Below are 24,500 nucleotides of genomic sequence, written 5' to 3' on the forward strand. Positions count from 1 at the left end.
ATCTCAGCGTACATCAGCTTTTCTTTTCCAGTTCCTAGCGCAAAATTACTTTCAATAACGTTCGAATACACTGTGTATTAACATACCCCCCCCCCCACTCTCTCTCTCTCTCTCTCTCTTACTTGATATTTGGGCCCGGTTGTACGATAGTGTGGTTGTTGTTTCGTACGCGTCACCTGTCTCCATGGATCGAACAGGCAGTTCTCCGGCCCCTGTGACCATCGGCACGTGCAAATAGTGTGCAAGCTGGCCGGCATAAAGCAGAGTCTGGGAACAAGCGGGGCCTATGAAAGCCTTCACGTGATCATAATAGTACAATTCGGCCATGTGACCAATAGTGGTTCGCTTCGGACAGTTGTCAGTGTAACCGTTGTAAATCGCTTCAAAATGAACCCCATAGTCTCGCTTCGCAACCTCGAAGGCTAATGTTAGTGCTGGACCAACACGTCTGATGTCGAAAGGCTCTGTTGCGTTAACCATTAGAAGCACACCAACCTTGTATTTCACCTCGGCAGAAGCATGTATCGCAAACAAAATAGCACACGTAAATAAGAAAACAGAACCTCTGCAACATCGACACGGCATTATTCAATAATTGTATAAGTCTAATCTTCTGAAGGGAACCTCTTAACCAATAGTTTCTAAACGTTAACAGCTGTCTATTGATGATTCCCTTATAGGAACTATGGCCGAAAAGCCCAGATATAACTCCTTGTCACAGACACTGTCAAACACTTGTTGTTCTTGAACGCACATGGCAGCGCACATTGAGCTGGGAAGTAATATGATTGGCACGGACTATATGACTTATAATTTTACATTTCTAATTTATATATCTAATAGTAAATTATTTATCGCTGACTCTATAATTGACTTTGTGGGTAGGGTTATCCTACGGCAAAATTAATACATTTAAACACTGTACACGGTATATAATCAATGCGATGATACCTACTAGTAATACCTTGTGGCCAATAACAATTATATATATATATATATATATATATATATATATATATATATATATATATATATATATATATATATATATATATATATATATATATATATATATATATATATATATATATACGCTGTATCTATGATATACGACGAGATGTATACATTTTTAATTAAAAGGAAACGAACGAGGCTTGCCGAGTTTCTTTTTAATGAAAAATGTATACATCTCGTGGTATATCATTGATACAGTGTACATTCTGTACATATATTTTATTTATATCACGTACAAATAGATATATTTGCCCTTTCAGCGGAGTTCAAGATAGACTACAGGCAACTGTGTGAATGAATTCCTCACATCCTTCCGAGTGTGTCCGCTACAAAATGTAGTTCTATACCTTTTGTTGCTATTTACAGTCGCCTTTGCATAATGATAAGTTCATTGTTTTCTTTTTTTAGTCTCTATTTGTTTGTATTCACTTTGATTAAATCAATATAAGTCACACTTAAGATTTAAACATGAAAGATAGTTTTAATGACAAAAATCATTGATTATTTAAACATTGTAGATAAATCCCAAGGAAAGTGTTCACATACTATTACAACGAACCATATTCTCGTAGGTTATTTTGTAGTAAGTTCAGTTTCAATGTCTACATCCAGCCCAAATTCTTTTTCTCTCTCACTCCAGATTTCTGCGCATTTTTTCCATTAAGCACGAATGCTGAGCTGGGGGAGGGGAGTAGTAAAGTGGGGCACCCTACGTACAATGGGAATTAGCATTACAGGGACCCCTGGGACACTCTACGTACAATGGAAATTTAACATGGCAAAAAATCGTGGGACACTCTACGTACAATGGAAATTTAACATGGCAAAAAATCGTGGGACACTCTACGTACAATGGAAATTTAACATGGCGAAAAATCGTGGGTCACTCTACGTACAAGGGGAATTTAACATGGGGAATAGAGTTTGGGCTTGTTTAGGGACAAGGGGAATTGAACATGGGATTTTTTTTTTTTTAAATTTTTTTTAAATTTAAATTTAAATTTAAATTTAAAAAAGGGGTAGGCAATTGAAAGGCTATCTCTTTTCGAGAAATATGGCTGGCCCTGAAAAGGGCCTTTGGGTTTTCTTCTTCTTCTAATTTCTTCTTTTCCTCCACCAAGTTCTTATTTTATCTCCTACACTCTTCTTCTCTTTCTTTTTTTTCTTCTCCTCCTCTTCTTTCTTCTTCTCTTCCTCCTCTTCTTTCTTCCTCTTTTCATTTTCTTCTTCTTTTTCAATTTTTTCATTCCATCCTCTCATCCTTATCCTTTCCTCTTCATCCTCCTTCTCCTCCTTTATTTCTTTCAACAGATCACTGATGATTACCTTCATTTTTCGTAAATTGTTTATCTCCATCTTCACTCGATGGGGACTATATGAGTAGTGATCCTCGTTTAGGTTAACCAACATTTGCTCAAACATTCCTAAATTGTCCATGACGTTTTGCAATTTTTCCATTTTGTTAAGGTGGTTCGAAGCCATCTTCTTTTTTATTCTTTGCAGAATGGTTTGAACGACGAATACTGTGGGTTCTTATACAAAAAGCGCGGACGTGAAGTAAAACATCCCCAAGACATAAAAATTGATCTTACCTAGATCATGACCGAACAACGTGCGGACGTGAAGGAAAACATCCCCCTACTTTCTCATTTCATATAATACAACCCTAACTATACTCTTCACATACGCTAAGAAACCCATAATCTACTATTCACACAAACATACCTGAGCTCTTACAAACACAAACACACAAACACATACCCTCACATTTTTTTAAAAAGAGTTAGTGTTTATATTCACACTACTCTACCTACACACATTGGCAAATTAATAGTTATTTCTTTTCTAGAGTATTGGGTAGCCCTTAAAAGGGCTGTTTTTTTTCAACTCCAGATGCACCTATCTAATGGTTGCACCTTCCAGGCCTGGCGCCACACACACATCTTTGACTCCAGTCTCTTTTTACTTTTTGTCTTGAGAGTGCAGAGGCGGGATGATTCGCTTCAGCACCCCAGTCCTCTGTCTCGGGAATATTGTACGACATCCTCTCTTCTATTTTCTTTTCCTCTTCTTCCCTCTCTCTTCTCTCCTCCACTTCCTTCTTTATTCTTGCTTCTTCTACGATAGCCTCCGCTGATAGTTCATTTACTATGCGCCTGGCATATTCCAGGTGCATCTGGAGTTCTAACAGTTTCACAATTCTGGTGTTCATTCTTCTGGTGGTGGTGTTGATCAATCAACAAGGGTAGCTAGACTGACGAATGAGTTTCAATTTATAATGAAAACACGGACGTGAAGGAAAACATCCCCCTAAAAACATAAAATTCATCTTACCTAGATCATGACCAAAAAAACAACAACGCGCGGACCTAAAAGAAACACTCACTCACTTTTTATGCTACCCATTCCTATTCTAAAAATTTGTTATAAATCACTTCAATAGACTATTTACATACGCAAAGCAATCCAATCTAACCCCAAATATACACCTCAAACACCAAAAAATACATTATTTTAATCTACTATTGACCTAAACTTACGTGAACTGTTAATAACACAAACACACAAACACATACACTCTCACTATCAATAAAGAGTTAGTGTTTATTTTCACACTACTCTACCTACACACATTGGCAAATCGATCGTTATTTCTTTTCTAGAGTATTGGGTAGCCCTGAAAAGGGCTGTTTTTTTTTTTTTTGCTTGCTATGGCATTCTTTTTTAGTTTCTAAGAATGCGATGTCCTCTGATTATAGACTTTCTGGCAATAGGTCTGCTTCTTCGGAAAGAGAAGAAGAACTCTTTGGTGTCGATACGGCAATCGACAAAGCCTCTGTCAGGTTCAGGTTGCTGCTGCTGTTGTTGTTGTTGCTGCTGCTGCTGTCTCTGAAGTCTGTACTTCTCTGTCCATTCTTCTTTTTCCCTGTTCATTTCTTCTCTGAAGAGTTCTTCTATCAGGTCTTCAGTGATTTCTAACATTCTCACATTCTCTATTTCTTCTGGCCTCGGTATCAGACTGTGTCTGACCCTATGCAAATTCACGTAGGCTTCGTTGAGCTTAGCTAGTTTGGAGCACATCTTCTTAGGAGGATGAGTCGACAATGGATGGTTAGACTGGAAACAACCCCGGTTCTTAAAGTCAAAGCGCGGACGTGAAGGAAAACATCCCCCACACGGTTTTCGAGCCGCAACGTTCAGTGAGTGTCATGAGAGGGATAGTAAGAAATCAAAGAGCATCAATCCAACATTCTTATAGCTAAACAAAAGACAAAGGCATTTTTTTCAAAACACAACATTTTTTATTCAAAAATCACTTAACACTAAACAACAACATTTCTAACATATTTTTAACAATAATCCAACATTATAACATCAAACATTTTTCTTCAGATACAGTCTACTTTAAACAGGGCTGACAACGTTGTGAATGAAATTGTGATTTCCACTGTTGGAAATCATTAGGCCATTGATGGACGCTACGTTTCCTAGCTTGAGACAAAAGATAAGCATAATGGTCACAAAACCATCGATCTACTTTCACATCGTTTCTAGTAGAAGAACGAGGATCAAAATGAGTCACTAAACGTTCTAAGGAATAGCCCAGGCTGCGATGATGCAGAAAATACACACAGTACTGTCCACACACCAAGGAATCTGTGCCTTGTAATTTCACATTATTGAATCGGGTAGTCTGAGCATTTCTTCTCATAAAGTCAATGATATCGTCTTCCAAAGGGGGCAATCCGTACGAATCGAAATATTCCACACATCCTTCTTGAGGAAAGTAGACGGCTACCCAGTGGGTTCCTGGGAGATGACTGTCGTCCGTGTTGATCACGTAAGCTTGATGGTCTTTAGGTTTGCGATGAGGAAGTTCATCTTTAGCACAGACGACAGGATTCCAAGAAGCCGTATACGAACTGTGGTTCAAAAGGTAATAAAGTTCCCAGGTATCCATTTGTGTGTTTTTTTCTTCACAGGTAATAATAAGTCGTCAATTCGATCCTGACTTTTTGCTTGAAAATGTCTGACGAATAAACGGTTATTCGTTCTGTTTCCTCACTCTGATTCAGGAGAGCTTCGATACAGTGGATCTCTTGAGTGGTTAATGGTGGACAAGAATGTTCACGCAAGTCTTTATACCACTGGTGCAACACGTCTTTGTCCGAGATGAGACTCCAAGCTTCGTCCAGATACTCGTCCAATTTTTCTTCTTGACTCAACATTAGGCATTTATCGTGTTGAATTTGACTGGGATGATCGTTTTGACATCCATAGCAATTTTTCTTGAACAATTCCGTCATTTTTTCGACCAAGTGTTTGGCAAAACAGGAGACTAAATGGGCTTCTTGTTCTGGCCATCTTGACTTCATCATGATCACTTCTTCTTCCACAGTCTCCTTACATTCCATGTCCAAAGTTTCTCCACTAGGTAAAGAGGGATAACAGTCTTCCATGGCTTCTAATAGTCTAGAATGACTTCTCTCAAACTGTTGATTTCTATCGTATTGTCAAATTCTGCATACAGGATGACGTTCAACGTTGGATCAGCAGGGTCTCGGTTTGCAAACTGAATTTCCACATGAATCTGGCCGGATTTTATAGGGTGGAAATGTCCCTCGTCGCTGCCTTGGTCTGGAGTGAAATCGAAAGCCCACAAAGCATAGCCTCCTGCATAATCGTCGTACGTAATCCCGTGACTGGTGTTGGTCCCTAACTGTCCCGTGGCTTCGTACAGGGACAAGTACGATCTCAAGTAATTGTTCTGGGCAAAGTTAGGCTCAAAGGGTCGGGTACACAAGGTCTTGCCGTCGCGACTGACTTCGATTTTGGACACGCTAGAGTGTCGAAACTCAAAAGGATTTTCGTTGTGAAGTCCATTGAAAGCTGAATTCCTGACGATACCAACGATCAAACGCTTGGGTAACTGTCCTTGGAACAGATGATCTTCGATCATGGATCGCTGTCCAACATGAATGGTGAACGTTTTCACTTCCACACGTCGTATGGGATACTTGGCGGTCGTTCTGCTCAACGTCTGACTGATGTCGTTTCCCACTTTAGGTAACACTTCCACACGGCGTACGTAAAGTCTGGCTTCTTGGATAACAGTTTTGTATTCGTTGGCATGGGCCATCAAATGGAAAGCGGCAGTGCTACGATTCAGTCTCAGGCGGATATCCACGCCGTTCAGCAAATACTTTTCTTGTAACCACATGTCCAAATGCAAAACGATCCATCAGTTCTAAACTTCGCCCTTGCAGAATTTTAGTTCTACGTGTGTTAAACCCCACATTGTGAGGATTGTCATCTTCTGTCAGGGCTGTGTCGCTAAACGTGCCTACACCTGCCGTGTCAGGTTTCCATACCACGCAAGCATCCAGATGAGTATTCTTGGCTTCTTTTCCGTACGTCAAGAGATTTTCCAAGTAGGCACGATATGGGTAAGTATCCATGCTGCTGCTGACCAGTTTGTTATTCAAGTACAAGTCCACTTCGCTGAACAAGGAATGCATGAAATTGTTAACAGGAGCTACCCTATCATTGGCTCCGGGATTGTTGTTGTCCGTTTTGATCATTTTCACTTTCAAATATAGGTAACTGCTATTCAGATCGATGTAATCTTCGGGTTGTCCTTTGATTTCGAACTCGATGGGAGCGGAATCCGTCAAAGAGGAGACTGGATGAAATTCCACCCACTGGGATTCTTGCATCGTCATCATGGTGGGGGGCATGGCAAACATATCCAGTTTCGTCTTGGAACAAGCACATGGCTCTCAGTGCATCATTTTTTTTTCTGTGTCTCAATAATCGAAAACGTCTAAGTCTCGAACGGTTCTTCTTTTCTTGGCTTTTCTCGCTTGAAGTCTGGTGAAAGGGTGTTTTCTTCGTCGTCTCTTTCTGCCTTGTCCTTGCTGAATGCCTGACTCGGTAGGGTGCAGGGCATTTATAGGTGTGTCTCGTCGGCATAAAATGTCTTTACCCGTTTGCAGCAAGACATTTTTGCTTGCCCTCATGAAGGCTTCTTTAGGGTTTTGTTTGTCGATGATGACATTTTGGAGAAATTCTTTGCCTTGCGTCAGTGCCGCATCTTTCAAGGCGTGCAATCCGCGTGTCACCATCGGTTTCAACACCGGGGCCACCGAACGAAAGGCCGATTTTAACATGTCTCCTAAACCCTGTCCTCGCTGTCGTGCAACCCCTCGGTACACTGGATACATGACTTACTTACGAATCGTGAGAGAACCGTTTTCGAAAATGGAGTTTCACCGTGACTTTTCCTTTGGTAAATGGAATATTTTGTCCCAGATCTCCTTTTATAGTAATGTTGACCGTGTCCAAATACGACTTGCTGACTGGCAAATAGTGAGGATGGACAAATTCGCGGTGGACGTGGTAAGTGTTTCCACCTTCCTCGTCAGCGTTCGCGGCAGAATCCACTTTGAAAGGAATGACACGCAGTAACGGTACGGAGGTGTGTCCCACCACGTTATACTCCACCACATCGGAGTACACAAACATCAAATTCAGTCCTTGGTTCAGTTCTACTGGGGTACGAAATAACTTGCTAAAAGACTCGTTGTCGTAAACGATGGGTAATTCGTTGTTCTTGAGTATGGTCATTCTCAGGTTCATGTCTCCGCCCAACATGTCAAACAATTCAGGACAAAATAAAATGGACATGATTTTACTCCGCTCAAATTTCATCGAGAAGCGGCGAGCTACTTTGTGGTACTCCATGGTGACACTTTTGTTGACATTCTCCAAAGCTTTCCCAAACACGCCATTAAACTTGGCAGCTATGGTGTTGACCAAATGTTGACCACTAAAATAATAACCTGGGGGAATGAACAAGTGGTAGGTCCACTTTTGAGTTTTCTCATTATAGGTTTTATTGTCATATATGACTTTCTTATTCAACTCCTGTTGCAATGGCTCGTCATGAACTTCCACATGAAAAAAAATTTGATTGGGAAGGACATTGAGGACTTGGGTTGGGTGAATCATTTCCACTAAAGCCACTTCCCAATGGGCTTCGTGATCTAAGGGGATGGCCTGAGGTAATTTGGCCGTGTAACAGCACAACGTGTTGTGGGGAAACACCTCCATGGAACTGTCACTGGGTAAGGTTAAGTAAAATTGGTTTTGGTGACTCATAATTCCAGAGTTCTGTGGCTCTCCGAGGGGTTACTGGACGTCAGAGGCGTGTCTCCGTCTAAAATGGGGTTCTGATTGTGGTTGAAGTGGTGACTGACACTGGCACTGGACACAAGGTTCCCGTGGTTCCCGTTGGAAGAGAATTTCAGGGAGGGATTAGGAAGCAGGTAACCGATGCAACTGCTCAATAAAATGGTCCACAATTGTTTGTCTCCTTGTTGCAGACTCAAATTGGCGATGGCTGCCCCGATGACACAATACACCACGAAGATTTGGCAGAAAAAGACGATTTGCGTTTTAGGCACACGTTCTCCACACCACACCCACAAGGGTTGTTTTTGTAAATCTTGCACAGAAGAACTAGGTGAAGAAGGAGTGGTCGACGTAGCTGCGTCTGCTGTGTGAAAGGGCATGATGGTCACTTCTTTTTATAGTCGATGACTTGCGAAGCGTCGATCCAAGGATCAAAACTGGGTGGATATCCTTTCCAACGTACTTTGACTTCTTTGACACGTCGTTTGCCCACTTTACGGGTTCTGCGTTCGAGAATGCTTTCGATGTCGTACACGTCGTCTTCTTTTTTGGTGACACGTTGTAACTCGGGTAAATAAAACGTTCCTTTGAGCACTTCTCCGTTCATGTCTTCCAATTTATAGACGACAGGATGACGGCCATGCACTCGTCCAGTGACGCGAAACAATTCGGTCGTCCAGTTAGGTAAGTAACCTTTGTCGAAAGTGCGTTTGGTTTTGCCAATGCGCACCCAATCTCCTACGGCCAACTCTCCACTTTTCTTGGGGACAGCCCTCGTCGGGGACGTACCAAACAGACGCTCGAACACCAGCACTTCGTTCTCGGGAGGCACGTCTTGCGGGGCACGTCCGATGCTTCGATGGTAAGATTGGTTGTACGCTTGCACCAGGTGCGGTAAGATGTCGATGTACTTCAGAGTGTGGTGATGCATAAAATATTTCCACATGCGTTCTTTCAAAGTGCGTTGAAAACGTTCCACGATGCTGGCTTTGGTTTCGGGATTCTCGGTGGTAAAAAAATGAATGTCACGTTTCTTTAATTCTTTTTGGAAAGCTTGGTTCAGAAATTCGGTGCCTTTGTCCGTTTGCCATCGAAGAGGGTGACGACCGCTTTGTTTCAACACTCGTTGCAGGGCTCGCACTAACTCGCTGCTTTATTTCGAAGTCAATCGTACCACCCAGGCAAATTTGGAAAAGACGTCGATGACACAAAACAAATATTTGTAGCCACGATTGTAGCTGGTCAAATGAGAGACATCGGCTAAATCGGCTTGCCATTGATGATCGATGCCTTCCACTCGGGTGCGACTTCTGGCAAACTTGCGTCGAATGGGTTTGAGTAAAGTGTAGGTAGCTTGTTCTTGTAACCATCGTTGCACTTGAGGTAAACGGAGACTTTTCAGTCGCGTTTTGGCAGCACGATACAATTTTTGAACTCCTGCGTAACCTGCAGGATGCGAGGGATCGTAGTAAATGCTGGCTAAGACTTTTTCCATTTATTGTGTTGATTGGTGTGTTAATAAGGCACCCACTCTTGGAAGAGGCTACTCTTTTTCTCTTGAGGTATTTTCTTGGATTGCAATGCTTTGCGTGTGCGACCGGCAATAGGTGTTGAAGAGGAGGAGGAGGATGTCTGAGCGGGGGATATCGGTTCTTGTTTCACTTCTGTCTTCACTTTCTTTTTCTCTTGTGATGAAGAAGCGGTGGCCATCATCTTTTTAATCCATCCAATTCTGGAGGTAGGTGGTGTTGTTAACTTGCGTACTTTTTCTGGTGGAGTTTGAAACCCTTCTTCTTCTTCTTCTTTTCCTTTTTCTGTCTTGACCACTGGTACTGGTACTGGTGATGGTGCTGGACTTTTCATCAAGGTCTTAAAATCTTTCAAAGTGGATATAGCTGTTTCGTCTAAAGCTTTCTGGTGAAAGAGTTGCAGTCGTTGCAAAAGTTGACCGTACTTCTGCGATTTTTCTGTTTCGGACAAATCTTGGCGATCCATCAAGGATTGCAATTCGTGTTGTAACCTTGACATCTCGCTCAAATTGGGATTGGGAGGTAAATGCGGGGTGCGTTGTTCTTGCCACCGATGGCATTCCATCCATCGTTTGTAAGGCACTAAAGCTAGTTTTCGTCCTTCCATGGGGTTGTCAGGGGTCGATTCTAAGATCTTGGGACTTCCGAAGGCATTTTTATCTTGCTCCCACCAGACCTCCCAACATGGTTCCCAAGACTCCTTTCAGTATGGGGCCTAACAAGAGAGGCAAAATGCCTCCACGTTGCACTAACATCTTCTTTTTTTGACGAATGGGAATTTTCTTTCGAACCATTTGGCGAAGAACGTGACGATGCTTGCTTAAGCATTGTTTCTGGTGTTTGGACAAAGGGATCGTGCCTTTCAAAACGTTCAAACAACATTCGCACACGGTATCAATGATATCTTTGGAGGCCGTTTGAATGAGTTTTTTTCGTAGGGGTCGAGAAGCTTTGGACAGGACAGATAACAGGTCCCCATGTTTGGCTAAACGTGGTGGCAGTCCTTTCCTTTTCTTTCCTTGGGGTTTTCTGGAGGGTGACATCTTTGAGTCTTTAGGAGCACCAAAAAACACTGATACCCTACTCGGTCACAGGCCTTTTTTATACTGGAACGCGTCGCCACTGATTGTCTTTACGGCGTATCAGTTTGAGGACAGGCATGACACGTCGTGCAGGGGTACGTAAAGGACTAAATCGAGCCAGTTATTGCTTGGACAAATCCAGTAAACTTTGTAACATGCCCGATCTTTCATGGACTTTGATTTTGGGAGAAGGTACTTTGTGAGCAGCAGCCACTGCCACTAAATTGGAAGGTCCTGCCACTGGGGAAGTTCTTTTGGGGGTCATCAACGGAGAAGTTCTTGGTGTGATCAACGTCTCCAAGTACTCTTCAGTTCCTGGTGACATCAACGGAGAAGTGGATAAAGGTGAGGCTGCCGGAGACGCAGTCATCGCTGTGGCAGGTCGTGGTTTGCGAGTGTAAGGTTGCGTCCTGGCCGAAGCGCCTCTCTTGCGACTAGTTTTCTTTTGTGGACTTTTCTTTTTCTGGGGACTTTTTCTCTGTTTCTTTTTCTTGGGGCTTCTTTTCTTTTTCCGGGGTGGTGTCTTGTAAGAGGAGGGTCCCGCCACTGGAGAAGTTCTTCTCTTTGGGGACCTGGTCTTTTTCTTTTTCTTCTTGGGGCTTCGTTGGACTTTTGTCTTAGGGATAACTTTGGGGGCATTAGGATCCCATCTTAAGAGTGAGCGAATGATGACCCCTCCTAGAGTACCGCTCCCTCCAGGTTTCAAAATGATTTGTTTTTTGGTTTGAGTGTCGATGCGGGGATCGGCCAGTTGGACCAAAGCGACTTTGTTTCGATCGAAAAAGCGTTTGGTTTGATGAGGAATCTGAATGATTCATTGGAGTAATTGACGTGCCGTCACCGTGAACCATCGTAAGACTTCTTTGAGACTAGCTTCTAAGACACGAGCTCGTGTTTGTGGATCTTTTTCTCGACTGATGCCATACAAGGCACGAATCAATTTGACGGGAAGATGCGACTGAAGGGACGTCATGTTCGCACTGAGAGTGAGACAGACGAAAAAGGGTCTGAGGTTTTTATAGATTTTTTTATGGGGAGTGAAATGAAGTCGAGGACGGAGACGTGTACAGGACAGGCCCTCCGTCTTGGCACCAGTGGTGAAACAAGTGGGTACGAAATCGCAAATCCTCGGGGGTGGTAGGTTTCAAATCGACGAGTAAATAGGCGTGTGGCGTTTGAGTGGCATCGTCGTACGCCTGAGTCAGCCAAGGTGTTCCTAACTGTTTGGCTAAGACTTGCACTTGCGATTTATCTCGAGGGCTTTTAAACAAGACCACGTAATGCGCATTGAGACTGATGGTGCGATGGGCTTTACTTTGTTGAAACAAATTTTGGGTGATGTAAACGACACTGGCATTACGGTGATGCCCTTTGCGCGTGAACCACAGTTTAATTTCTTCTTCGTCTTCTCCTAACATGTCGTCGAAAATGACCAAATGGGTTAGACGGGAGTCAGAGACGATGCCGTCGTCTTCTTTAGGAATGCCTTCCACAAACACGATGGAATCGCCTTGACTTTCTCGCAAGAGGCTGTACGCCGATTGCCACTCTTTGTAACACCACACGATTCGTTGAGGGGGCCGATCGATCAAATGATGTTTATGTTCGATCAAACGTTTGACGAATTCGGTTTTGCCTGAACCGCTAGGTCCAGCAATGAGCATGTTAAAGGGATGGCGAAGATACAAAGCCTCCCAACTGGCACGATCTAAGTGTTCGTCGATGACTTTGACAGTAGAGGAAGAGGGAGCAGAGACAGCAGAGGTAGCCATGGTGTGAGAAATGTCACTTGTGACACGAAAAACAAACAAGACAAGAGTATATATACTTTTTCAGAACACGTTTATTGAATGTTTCAAACATGAATACGAAAGACAAAAATACATAAAAGCCAAAGGCTTAAGTACAAGGATAAAAGGCACATGATAACTATGAACGTGGAATAAACACAAGTGTCTGTACAACAACATGTTTTGGGTAATGTTCTAACCAGTTCTATAGTAGGGGGTAAGGTCACACAAGTGTCCTCCCGAAAGGGTCTTTCAGGCCTGTCCACGACAGTCCCGTCCTGGGTGACGGGTTCTTCTGGCACCGTCACTAACACGGGTTGAAAAGTAACTTTCTTCCTTGAACAACTCTCGTGCATACTGGGCCACTTCTTGGGTCCAAGCCTCAAAACCCCATTCTTTCCAGGCACGGACATCTGTCCAATGGGGATGTAAGTCACAAGCTACACACACATCGTCATACACGTCTCGGGTAGCTAAAAGTTGACGAATCTTTTCTTCCTGTTGAGGTCGAGAAGTATCCAGATGAAAACGCAAGGCTTTGAGCAAAAGGAGTTTTTCGTGACCATTTAAGGCCATGGAGGTGGTAAGTACTGATCGTAAAGAGTCCACAAAGAATCGGCTGGTAAACGAAATCCCAGAAAACAAGTCACTAAGACACACACCACTTGTCGTCCCAAATTGAATGGATACAGTTCTTGTAATAATCGATGGTAATGATCCACGGTTTGAATATGGTCATTGAGTTCCTTCCACGGAATCTGTTGAATGATATGTGACATAATCCGTGACATGGCAACTTGATTTTATAGTGTCTTTGTTTCGGAAGCAATAAAGGTAATTTTTAACCAAACACGTTCGTTCTCCAGTAGGGAATTTAAATGTTACATAGTGTAACTGAAACGTCAGAGTTTGTCTAGAGGTTTCGTCTTTTTCTAAGCAGATTCCATGTAACAAATATTGGTAATCCTTTAACTCGTCTTCCTCAATACGTTGCAGTAAGTGAATCTCGAAGTAACCAAAATTACGAACGTCTGGTCCATCCTCATTCATAAACTGAAAGTGTTCAACAAGGTCTGACCACTGAAAAAATTTCTGACGAATCAATCCTCTTATTCCATTCAGGTACCAGTGGTTAAAGATCTGGTGACGTAACGGATGCAATTGTTCTTTACGTTTGACTTGTATTTTCACCAGCTCTCGGTAAATCCTTTCTCGCAACTCCTCAGGCAAGCCCAAAATGTTCTCTTGTAAAGTATCCATAAGTATATACACTGTTTTTGGAATCGTTGGGTGGTGGCCAATAGCCTCGTTTACCTTTGTGCCTAATGTAATATCCACTCATAATCAGTCTTCTTGTACTTTGGAACATAGCATAATTTAAAAACGGACGAATAACTTTGAGTTTGCGTTTCACTTGTATTTTGATCAGTTCTCGGTAAATGCGTTCTCTCAACTCCACAGGCAAAGCACGAATGTTCTCTAGCAAAGTATCCATGAATAGGTCATACTAAATCCTCTTTGGTCTGACACAAGAAATGTACTCTTTGCACAAACATGGTTTTACTTCAGTGTCGAATTTAAATCGTTGAGTCACTGATCTACACATTACAATTCGTTCAGAAGTTTCCTCTTTCACTAAGTTGACATTGTGTTCAAGATGTTGGTAATTCGGTAACTCTTCCTCTGGAATTCGATGCAGTACGTTTACAATGATGCATCTAGAATCGTCCATACCAAACCAATCCTTTATAAAACTAGAGGATCGTTGATCAATGTCTGTCCGATGGAACACTTTCAATTGAATCAATCCTTGTATAGCCTTCAGGTACCAGTGGTTCAAACACCGGTGACGTAACGGATGCAATTGTTCTTTACGTTTCACTTGTATTTTAACCAGTTCTCGATAAATGCGTTCTCTCAACTCCACAGGCAAAGCATGAATGTTCTCTTGTAAAGTATCCATGAACAGATTATTATGATAAGAAGTTACTTCAATGTCTCGGTCCCACTAAGGGTAAGTAATGACAATTCGGTGACCATCGAGCATGTTCTACGTAGGCCGAATCTTGCGGTTCCCAGTGGTGAAGTGACACACCGCAACTGAAGCACTTGACTTTATCTCCTTCGCCCAAGTAGAAAAATCCGGCTCTGGCTAATTCTTCGGGGGTCGGTCCTCCCAGATACTTAGGCCATTTTCCTTTGAACGATTGAAGACGATTTTCAAAGTCGCAGTATTCCGACAAACGCACAGGAAACGAATATTCGTCTTTCACAGGTTCGTTTCGATGAGGGTTGCGTGACAAGAACAGGAGTTTGCTCAGGGCTGGATGACATCCGTAGGGGGGTAGACGTGAAGGTGAACATTCCCCTTTAAAACGAAACCCAGTAAAATGTCCAAGAGGACGAGCGGCATCGCTTTCGCATCCCTCAGGTTTGACACGCACAGCATCACTTTCCATGATAGGGGTAGGGACACTAAAGTTCCCATGATGCTTTACGGCATCGCTCAGGTCACAAGGTACAGCATCGTACCCATCGCAAGGCTCACAATCGCATTCCACTTCCGAAGCCTCACACTTGAATTGTGCCTTTCTAAACAACTTGTTCTGTGTTTCTCTGAAAGTATTCATCTTGTTCGCTCGGTCTTGGTAGTCACAATGAACTATCGATCTTGACCATAGCCCCCTTTTTATACTAGTCGCAATGCAGTCTCCAGCTTGTACATCTTTCCTTTTTTACGTTTTTTATGTCCTGTTCTGGAAGGCACCGTCTCTAAGGTACCGTCAACATTGTACCGTAGTGTGATGGGTGGAAAGGCCATAGAAAGGTAAGGACAGTGCGGAGACCATCGAGTACGTTCCAGAATAGCTGAATCTTTATAGATACATAGATCCATTCGTAACTTCAGTCCGCAAGCGAAACACTGTACCTCGTATCCCAATCCTGACTCAGGTCCCAAGTAGACAAATCCTGTTCTAGCTAAAACATGCGAAGAAGGTAATCCTTCCCTATCCGTAGGCCATTTCTGAAACGTGTCCAATCGATGGGCACAATCACAATAGTCAGGTAAGAAGACTGAAAAATGGTAGGGTTTGAACTTGGAGTTCTCATTGGGTTTCTCGCTCGATTCTTGCTGTGGCGAAGTCATCCTTCTGGTGGGTGACTATCCTCTTACAACCAATGTTTTATACCAACGTGTCCATACGGTAAGGTAAAATGATTGGGAAGTCGAACTCGCTTCTGGTACACGATTTGATAAACTTTTTCCAAAGGTCGACTGACGATGTGGTGAGTGGGTAAACGTACAATCTTGTTCGGTTGGTAAGTGGTCACTTTAAAGTTTCCATCCTCTCCCGATTGCAAGGCTTCTTTCAATACCCCAAAGTTGACCACTCGACTGGTACGATGATTCAGAGTCAGTCCTTTCACTTTGCACGTCGTGTGCACTTCTCCTTGTTTGTCCCGGTATTCGTAGCCGTAATTTTTGGGACCGCCACTGACGAAACTTAGAATCTTGTCGTCGGGATGCTCGTCTGTCCAGGCCCCTAAACGGTCTCCTTCGATGTCAGGGTGATGTTGAATCGGGTGATGGATGTAAATGCAACTGTCCGTGTCAAAGTACAGGACGCGTTCTTCTAACAGTTCTAAAGCTTCGTACAATTTTAAGCGAGCATGAGCTGTCACGTAAGCCGCAATGATGACATTTCCAAAAGGGTCGTCTTGTACAAAGTCCAGATCTTCTTCGTAATTGACCAAGATCAAATCCTCTCGAACGACGTCCACGTGTTTCATGTATTTGGTTTTGTCGTGAATCATCTGGAAGTAGCGGGAAGGTTCTGTCAAATATTCCGTCTTGGGTAAACACGGTCGTTGTGCCATTTTACCCCACAAGCAATTTAACATCACTTTGGCAAACGATCGCCTGCCTTCGTTTTTCTCGATGTGGTCTAAAGTGATGCCTTCTTGTTCGTAGTATTTCTCTTTGAATTTTATTTGGTCTTCGGGAGTGTGACACCAGGAAGGATATCCGCTGGCTTCTTGCTTCAGTTTCAAAAAGCATCCACGTAGTCAGCGAAAATGCCTTTCTGAGTAGGTCACCCTTGTGGTATTGTTGTGTCTTGGGAAAGTGGCAAATTTCGTACACTTCTAACAGTTGGTATCCCATGTCCAGAGCTTTGAACAATTCTACGCTGACCCAGGTTCCCGTCAAGGCACGTTCTTCCTGGCTGTGCTGACAAGGTTGGTCTTGGTTGCACGTTTCGGCACAAGTACGGCACAAGGGAAACATCAGTTTGCCTTGACAATGGTGAGGTAAGACGGGATGGTATAGGTTCGTGGGAGGCAAAACTTTACACTTGATCAAGCCTTCGTATTGTCGAATGTTGACCAGGTCGATGCGTTCCGTTAACAATTGCGGGTGCCCTACGGGAAAGCGACAATATTTGCACACGTAGGGATACAGCGAACACACGTCCAAGTATTTGATTTCTTCTCCTTTCTCTTGCTTGGTACAGCAAACAGGTGGCATTGGTCCTTCCTCCGTACAAACTATCCCTCGGGTTCAGCGGGTCCATGAACTGGTAACTTTCCACGACACGTTTAAACTCGGGATCGGTTTTCATACGGTGATCGTACTCGTGTTCCCACATTTCCACCACTTGGTATCCTTGCTGTTCCAACTTTAGGCGCCGCTGACAAGTGTCCTGGTACAAGTCTTCCATGGTTCGTTGTAAAAACTGATTTTTAGTGTCACGGTCAGGGTAACAGACGGGACATCCATGAAATAAGCAACCGTTAAACTCGTACACGATCTTGGGGTTTTCTAAGTCCCAGCCATCGACCGAATACGTTCCGATGGTCTTTTCACCCCCTCCGTTGCGGGCATGCTGAATCCATTTGTCTTCCTTGTCGCACAAGTAATGTAACCAACGTAGGGCTTTGACCGAGTATTGACGCTTGACATAGTGGGTCGTTTGAGGACTGATGACAGCCACGGTGTTTTCAGGCATGAATCGTTGGCGGTACACTAAGGAACACGCTTTGGCAATGGTGCAAGCTTCTTTCAAAGGATCGACCCCTCCGTGTTCCATGAACAGTTCTCGAAATTTTCCACAGCAATGCCGTAAAATGTCCACGTCGGAACAACAATACTTTAACATTTCTTCCTGAAAGTCGAAAGGGTCCGAGGCATGAGCCTGGTACCAAGCGTAGAAAGCTTCCCGTTGTTCGGTACGCATGTTGTCGGGGTCGTAATAGTGAGCCTCAGGTAAATGGGGTAGAACGGCGTGTTGATTGGCTTCCGTATTGAAAAAGTGTGGAAAGTACCCTTTAGCCATTTCTGTCATTCCAAACGTTTTAGGCATTCGACTCAAAGGCATGGCCAAATAGCTCATCGAATCTTTAAACTGTACTTGTCCCACTTGCATGAAAATGATTTTGGCTCCGTTCAAAGTCACTTTACGACGTTCGGTGCCTTGTTCCGTATAGTACCTCAAAAGAAACTGTCCATCGTATCCGGAGAAATTGTGAGCCATCACCGTGGCATGACGATGACAATCTCCGTAACGTTCGATGTCCTCTTGGCTCCACGTCTTGTCGATGGGGTCTAAGACCCATTGGGCAAAATCGGCTAACGTGTTCGGTCCCCGAAAGATTTTTTCACGCCCTCCAGGAATCTTGCTGCAGTGAGGGCAATGACTGAAGATAGGTTCTTGAATGCACTTCTCGCACGCTCGATGAGCCACGCAAAAATTAGGAATGTGAATGCCGGTCTCTTGCATGCATTCGAAATCGAAAAAGATGAAATTGCCTTTCTTCTTGTGACCATCCTCTTTCTCTGGTGGGGGTTGGTATTTTTGCACGTAACATTGGTGTTCCAAGTCCACGATGTGGTGACAAATGTGACATTTTTTCTTTCCTCGACATACGTGTGCCTTGGCATTATTGGTAAGTATGCCTTGTCCACACGTAGGGCACAATCTCAGGAGTTGACAAGCGCATTTCTTCTGTGAACCTTGTGTTTTCAGATGTTGTTGGTAACAGGTAGGACTGACAAACGTGCGCTGACAAGTCGAACAAGGCACTGGTTCTTCGCTCAGACAGGGTGGAGAGGCCAAACATCCTGGGCATTTCAATCCACAATGCTTGTGTTGCTCTCGATTGTTATAACCATAATCACATTTCTCACAATAATAAGCATATCCCAGGAATCCAGTGATACTGGTAATGGTATCGAAATGTTCATCGTGATAATAAACATGAATGTATTTTCCGTCCTTAAAATCTTGGCCTCGAAACAACAGAGACCCACGCATTTCTTGAGGGTGCACTTTCAAGGTGTAGCGTGGAGCTAGGGCATCTTGCAATATTTGCATCTCAGGAATGCCACAGGGTGTGTCTTTGGACAGTCCGGCTTGTTGTAACAGGAGTTCTGCTTCGTTTCGTTGTTTGGCTCTATCGGAACGTTGAATAGTGTTCCAGGTTCTTTTCCATTCTACCGTGTCGTTCTTGTTGGCATAGGTTCGTCCCACCACGATGGCTCGAGCTAAACACATCTGGTCATGAGGGTTGTTAATTCGGACGAGACTTGTTTTGGTGTTGCGAAGGTCGTCCACCAATAACATCTTTTTGCGTCCAGTCCCTTGAGGAAGAGAGACGTGGGCCATTTTCAGTGTGGCTTTACCATCGGTGATGTCAAACTGGTCATTAGATTGTTGTACGTGTTGAATCTTGTCCATGACTTTGGAAGGGGTTAGTTCTGCGGGTCTGCTAAACTCGATCCAAACAGGGGATTTCAAACCGTCGTGATCTATGGATAGTGTCAAGCGATCGTCTTCTTTGGCTTGACATTGTCGCTTGAGTGAGGTGAGCAAAGAATCCCACATCTCGGTGATAAATCCTTCTGCTTTCTCTAAGGGTACGTCGGATTTGAAATCTTTAAACTTCACCGTGTAGGTGTAAGCCGTGGTTCTAAATTTTCTAGAGGAGCGCTTTTCCGTCTCTAGAATGGAATAGTATTTTTCAGGGTTGACTAAGGGTGACGAACTTGGTTTAGAGGTTTCAAATTCTGGTTCACTCATGTCCTCTTCAAAATCACTGGCATGAATTTGTGCCAAGATTTCAGCTCTGGTACGAGGCGATAGATCACGTTTCTGCCTCTTACTTTCTTCTTCTTCTTCTTCTTTCTTCTCGAATAAATGGGATCGTTTCATCTTGAGTGAAAAACGTCAAATGACTCAAGTGTAAACACCATAGACTAATTTATAGTCATGGCAAACCAGCGTATATAAAAGGGTGTGAGTCTTGTTCTTTCACTATTCATTTCACTCTCAAGCCGAGCACAACGATGGAAGAGACTACCCAGATGGAACGTTTCGTCAGAGCTTTGCGAGGGGTCATTAGAAAATTCTCTTTAGACCAGCCGACGGACTACTCTCCTTCCTTTAGAGATAAAAGTCAAGATACTTGCTATATCTGTTAGAAGAAAGGGCATTGGTCTTCAGAGTGTCCAGACCGTCAAAAAAGAAAAAAAACAGGGGCTAAAAAAGACAAAAGTCAAGATACCTGTTATTATTGTAAAGAAAAAGGACATTGGTCTCCAGATTGCCCAAAAAAGAAACAAAGGAGTCAGAAGAAAAGAAGGATTCTTCAGAAGAAGAGAGGGATTCTTCGGAAGAAGAGAGGGATTCTTCAGAGGAAGAAGAGGAAGAAAGAAGACAATTGAATTTAAAAGAAGCAAAGAAACAGGAGAAGAAAAGAAGAAGGGAAGAAAATGAGGAAAAAACGGTGAAGAAATTCAAAAAACAGAGAGACTAAACAAGGAGAAAGAAGAAGTCAATGAACTTTTAATTAAAGTGTTCTGTGGTGAATTGTGAATTGGATTGTAAAAAAGTGGATAAAAGAATAAATGAATGATATAAGGTAAGTGTCTTTGAGTTTTGATTTTAAAATAAGAAGCTACACTCACGCACTCATACACAGACATGTACTATAAGGGTAAAATGGGTGGGTTATTTTTGAGTTATTGGCAAATTGAAATTGTATTTCTTTTCGAGAAATGTGGGTGGTCCTGAAAAGGGCCTTTTTTATGGTGTAGGGGTGAGTTTAAGCAATCAACTTTAACTGCCTTAAGCCTTTGCCACGGCCAAGGCCTACTTCTGGACTGCGTAATGTTGATGATTGGGTTGAAATCACTAAGGGTGGTACGGTAGGCTTAGTCACAGGGTTGACGTGTTTAGCTCGGGAAGGACGTATTCTCTTCGGTCGTAATAAAGAAGTCTGATACATTTGTTTCAGACTTCTTAACTCCGCTAAAATGTCCAACAGTACCGTGACCGTTTGATTTTCACCCTCTTGTTTCTTTGCTGCTACTTCTTCTTGCTGTTTTTGCTGTTGTTTTTTTCTTACCTCTTCTTCTTGCTGCTGTTGCTGTAGGAGAAAAGCTTGTTCCGCTTCCTTTTGTCGTTGTATAAATTTCTCCAATTCTTCTTTCTGTCTCTGTCTAAAATTCTCCACTTGCGGTAATGAAGAAGGTAACCCAGGTTCCGGAACAAATTCTTGCGAGGAGAGAAAATCCACAAAATCCCAATTCACCTCTTCTGAAAGTAAGTCCGGGTTCCCTTGGGCAGTCTCCCCTGTTGGTGCACCCCAATGGATCGTTTTCTGAATTTCCGTCATGTTGAATCACTGTCGCATAGATTGACTGTACACAAGCACTAGCAAATCTATATAGACCACGTGACGTCACAGACTGCTCTCTTCGGATTGGATGCGAGAGTAGTTAATGGGGATCTTATAGGGTCTATGGGACTTATCATTAAAAATACCCTTGGGACAATATAGGGTCTATGTAAATTTAACATGGAGAAAAATCGTCTGACAATATAGGGTCTATGGGAATTAACATGGCCAAAAACCCCTGGGACAATATAGGGTCTATGTAAATTTAACATGGTCAAAAACCCCTGGGACTGTATAGGGTCTATGTAAAATTGAAACAGGGAGGGACTCTATTTTTAAAAAAAAAAAAATAAAAAATGAAATAAAAAAGGGTAGGCAATTGAAAGGCTATCTCTTTTCGAGATATATGGCTGGCCCTGAAAAGGGCCTTTGGGTTTATGTTAATATTAATATTAACATAGATGGCATCTGTCACATCTTCTTCTTCTTCTTAAACTCCTTCTAACTGCCGGTCCATACACAAGTACCCTCTTGAGACATCCTTGTCTTTCTATATAAACTCTCCTCATCCATAGACTTGTATCTGTTCCTATCAACAACAGTCCACTTGGACCGGACATACATGAGCATGTCCGTCCTGAACATCATTGTTGACACAAGGGTTGAAGATTGAACGTCCGTCCACATCTTGCGGCTCCGAGAAACAGGTGAATCAATGCAGTGAACTGCGCTTATTTATAGGCAGAGGTAGGATTGAAACGGATTGAGTTCATTCACCAATCCGAACACGCGTTACAAAATTCAGCCAGCCGCATCCAATCCGAAGAGAGCAGTCTGTGACGTCACGTAGTCAATATAGATTTGCTAGCGCTTGTGTGCAGTCAATCTATGCGACAGTGATTCAACATGACGGAAACTCAGAAAACGATCCAATGGGGTGCACCAGCAAAGGAAGCGGAACAGGCTTTTCTCCTACAGCAACAGCAACAAGAAGAAGAGGTAAGAAAAAAACAACAGCAGCAACAGCAAGAAGAAGTAGCAGACTTCTTTATCACGACCGAAGAGAATACGACCTTCCCGAGCTAAACACGTCAACCCTGTGACTAAGCCTACCGTACCACCCTTAGTGATTTCAACCCAATCATTATCATCATCATCAACATTATGCAGTCCAGAAGTAGGCCTTGGCCGTGGCAAAGGCATAAGGCAGTTAAAGTTGATTGCTTAAACTCACCCCTTCACCATGAAGAAAAAAAGGCCCTTTTCAGGGCCACCCACATTTCTCGAAAAGAAATACAATTTCAATTTGCCAATAACTCAAAAAAACCCACCCATTTTACCTCATAGTACGTGTCTGTGTATGAGTGCGTGAGTGTAGGTTCTTATTTTAAAATCATAACTAAAAGACTCTTACCTTATATCATTAATTTATTCTTTTATCCATTTTTTACAATCCAATTCACAATTCACAACACAACACTTTAATTAAAAGTTCATTGACTTCTTCTTTCTCCTTGTTTAGTCTCTCTGTTTTTTTAATTTCTTCACCGTCTTTTCCTCATTTTCTTCCCTTTTTCTTTTCTTCTTCTCCTGTTTCTTTGCCTCTTGTAAATAGAATTGTCTTTTTTCTTCCTCTTCTTCCTCTAAAAAATCCCTCTCTTTTTCCGAAGAATCCCTCTCTTCTTCTGAAGAATCCCTCTTTTCTTCTGACTCCTCTTGTTTCTTTTTTGGGCAATCTGGAGACCAATGTCCTTTTTCTTTACAATAATAACAGGTATCTTGACTTTTGTCTTTTTCAGTCCCTGTTTTTGTTCTTTTTTGACGGTCTGGACACTCTGAAGACCAATGCCCTTTCTTCTGACAGATATAGCAAGTATCTTGACTTTTATCTCTAAAGGAAGGAGAGTAGTCCGTAGGCTGGTCTGAAGAGAATTTTCTAATGACCCCTCGCAAAGCTCTGACGAAACGTTCCATCTGGTTAGTCTCTTCCATCGTTGTGCTCGACTTGAGAGTGAAATGAATAGTGAAAGGACAAGACACACTCACCCTTTTATATACGCTGGTCTGCCATGACTATAAAGAAGCTCATGGTGTTTGAACTTGAGTCATTTGACTTTTTGCTTTCAAGATGAAACGATCTAATTCATTCGAGAAGAAAGAAGAAAGTAAGAGGCAGAAACGTGATCTATCGCCTCGAACCAGGGCTGAAATCTTGGCACAAATTCATGCCAGTGATTTTGAAGAGGACATGAGTGAACCAGAATTTGAAACCTCTAAACCAATTTCACCACCCTTAGTCAACCCTGAAAATTACTATTCCATTCGAGAGACGGAAAAGCGCTCCTCTAGAAAATTTAGAACCACGGCTTACAAATACACGGTGAAGTTTAAAGATTTCAAGTCCGAAGTACCGTTAGAGAAAGCAGAAGGGTTCATCACCGGAGTGTGGGATTCTCTGCTCACTTCACTCAAGCGACAATGTCAACCCAAAGAAGACGATCGCTTGAGACTTTCCATACAACACGACGGTTTGAAATCCCCTGTTTGGATCGAGTTTAGCACCCCTGCAGAATTGACCGCTTCCAAAGTCATGGACAAGATTCAACACGTGCAACAATCTAATGACCAGTTTGACCGATGGAAAAGCCACATTGGACATGACCCACGTCTCTCCTCCTCAAGGGACCGGACACAAAAAGATGTTATTGGTGAACGACCTTCGCAGCATTAAGCGTAGCCTTGTCCAAATTCACAATCCTCATGACCAGATGTGTTTAGCCCGTGCCATCGTGGTGGGACGAACCTATGCCAACAAGAACGACACGGCAGAATGGAAAAGAGACTGGGAGAACATTCGACAATCGGACCGAGCCAAACAACGAAGTGAAGCAGAACTCCTGTTACGACAAGCTGGCATGTCCAAAGACACACCCTGTGGCATTCCTGAGATGCAAAAATTGCAAGATGCCCTAGCTCCACGATACACTTTGAAAGTGCACCCTCAAGAAGTGCGCGGGTCTCTGTTGTTTCGAGGGCAAGATTTTAAGGACGGAAAATACATTCATGTTTATCATCACAATGACCATTTCGATACCATTACCAGTATCACCGGATTCCTGGGATACGGTTATTACTGTGAGAAATGTGACCATGGTTATAATAATCGAGAGCAACACAAGCATTGTGGATCGAAATGCTCAGGATGTTTGGCC

General features: G+C 42.9%; 1 protein-coding gene across 1 annotated transcript in view; it reads right to left on the bottom strand.

The window, feature by feature from the left end:
- LOC149780288 (atrial natriuretic peptide receptor 1-like) overlaps window positions 1-24,500 on the bottom strand; it is a 124,214-nt gene that overhangs the window by 61,880 nt on the left and 37,834 nt on the right. The window contains exon 4 of the mRNA XM_089936190.1: window positions 123-565. Coding sequence (XP_089792316.1) covers window positions 123-565 — 443 coding nt within the window. The remainder of the gene's footprint in view (window positions 1-122; window positions 566-24,500) is intronic.

This window comes from Sinohyriopsis cumingii, chromosome 16 (genome assembly GCF_028554795.1).
Source record: "Sinohyriopsis cumingii isolate HCF-2022 chromosome 16, ASM2855479v2, whole genome shotgun sequence".
NCBI classification, from domain to species: Eukaryota; Metazoa; Mollusca; class Bivalvia; order Unionida; family Unionidae; genus Sinohyriopsis; species Sinohyriopsis cumingii.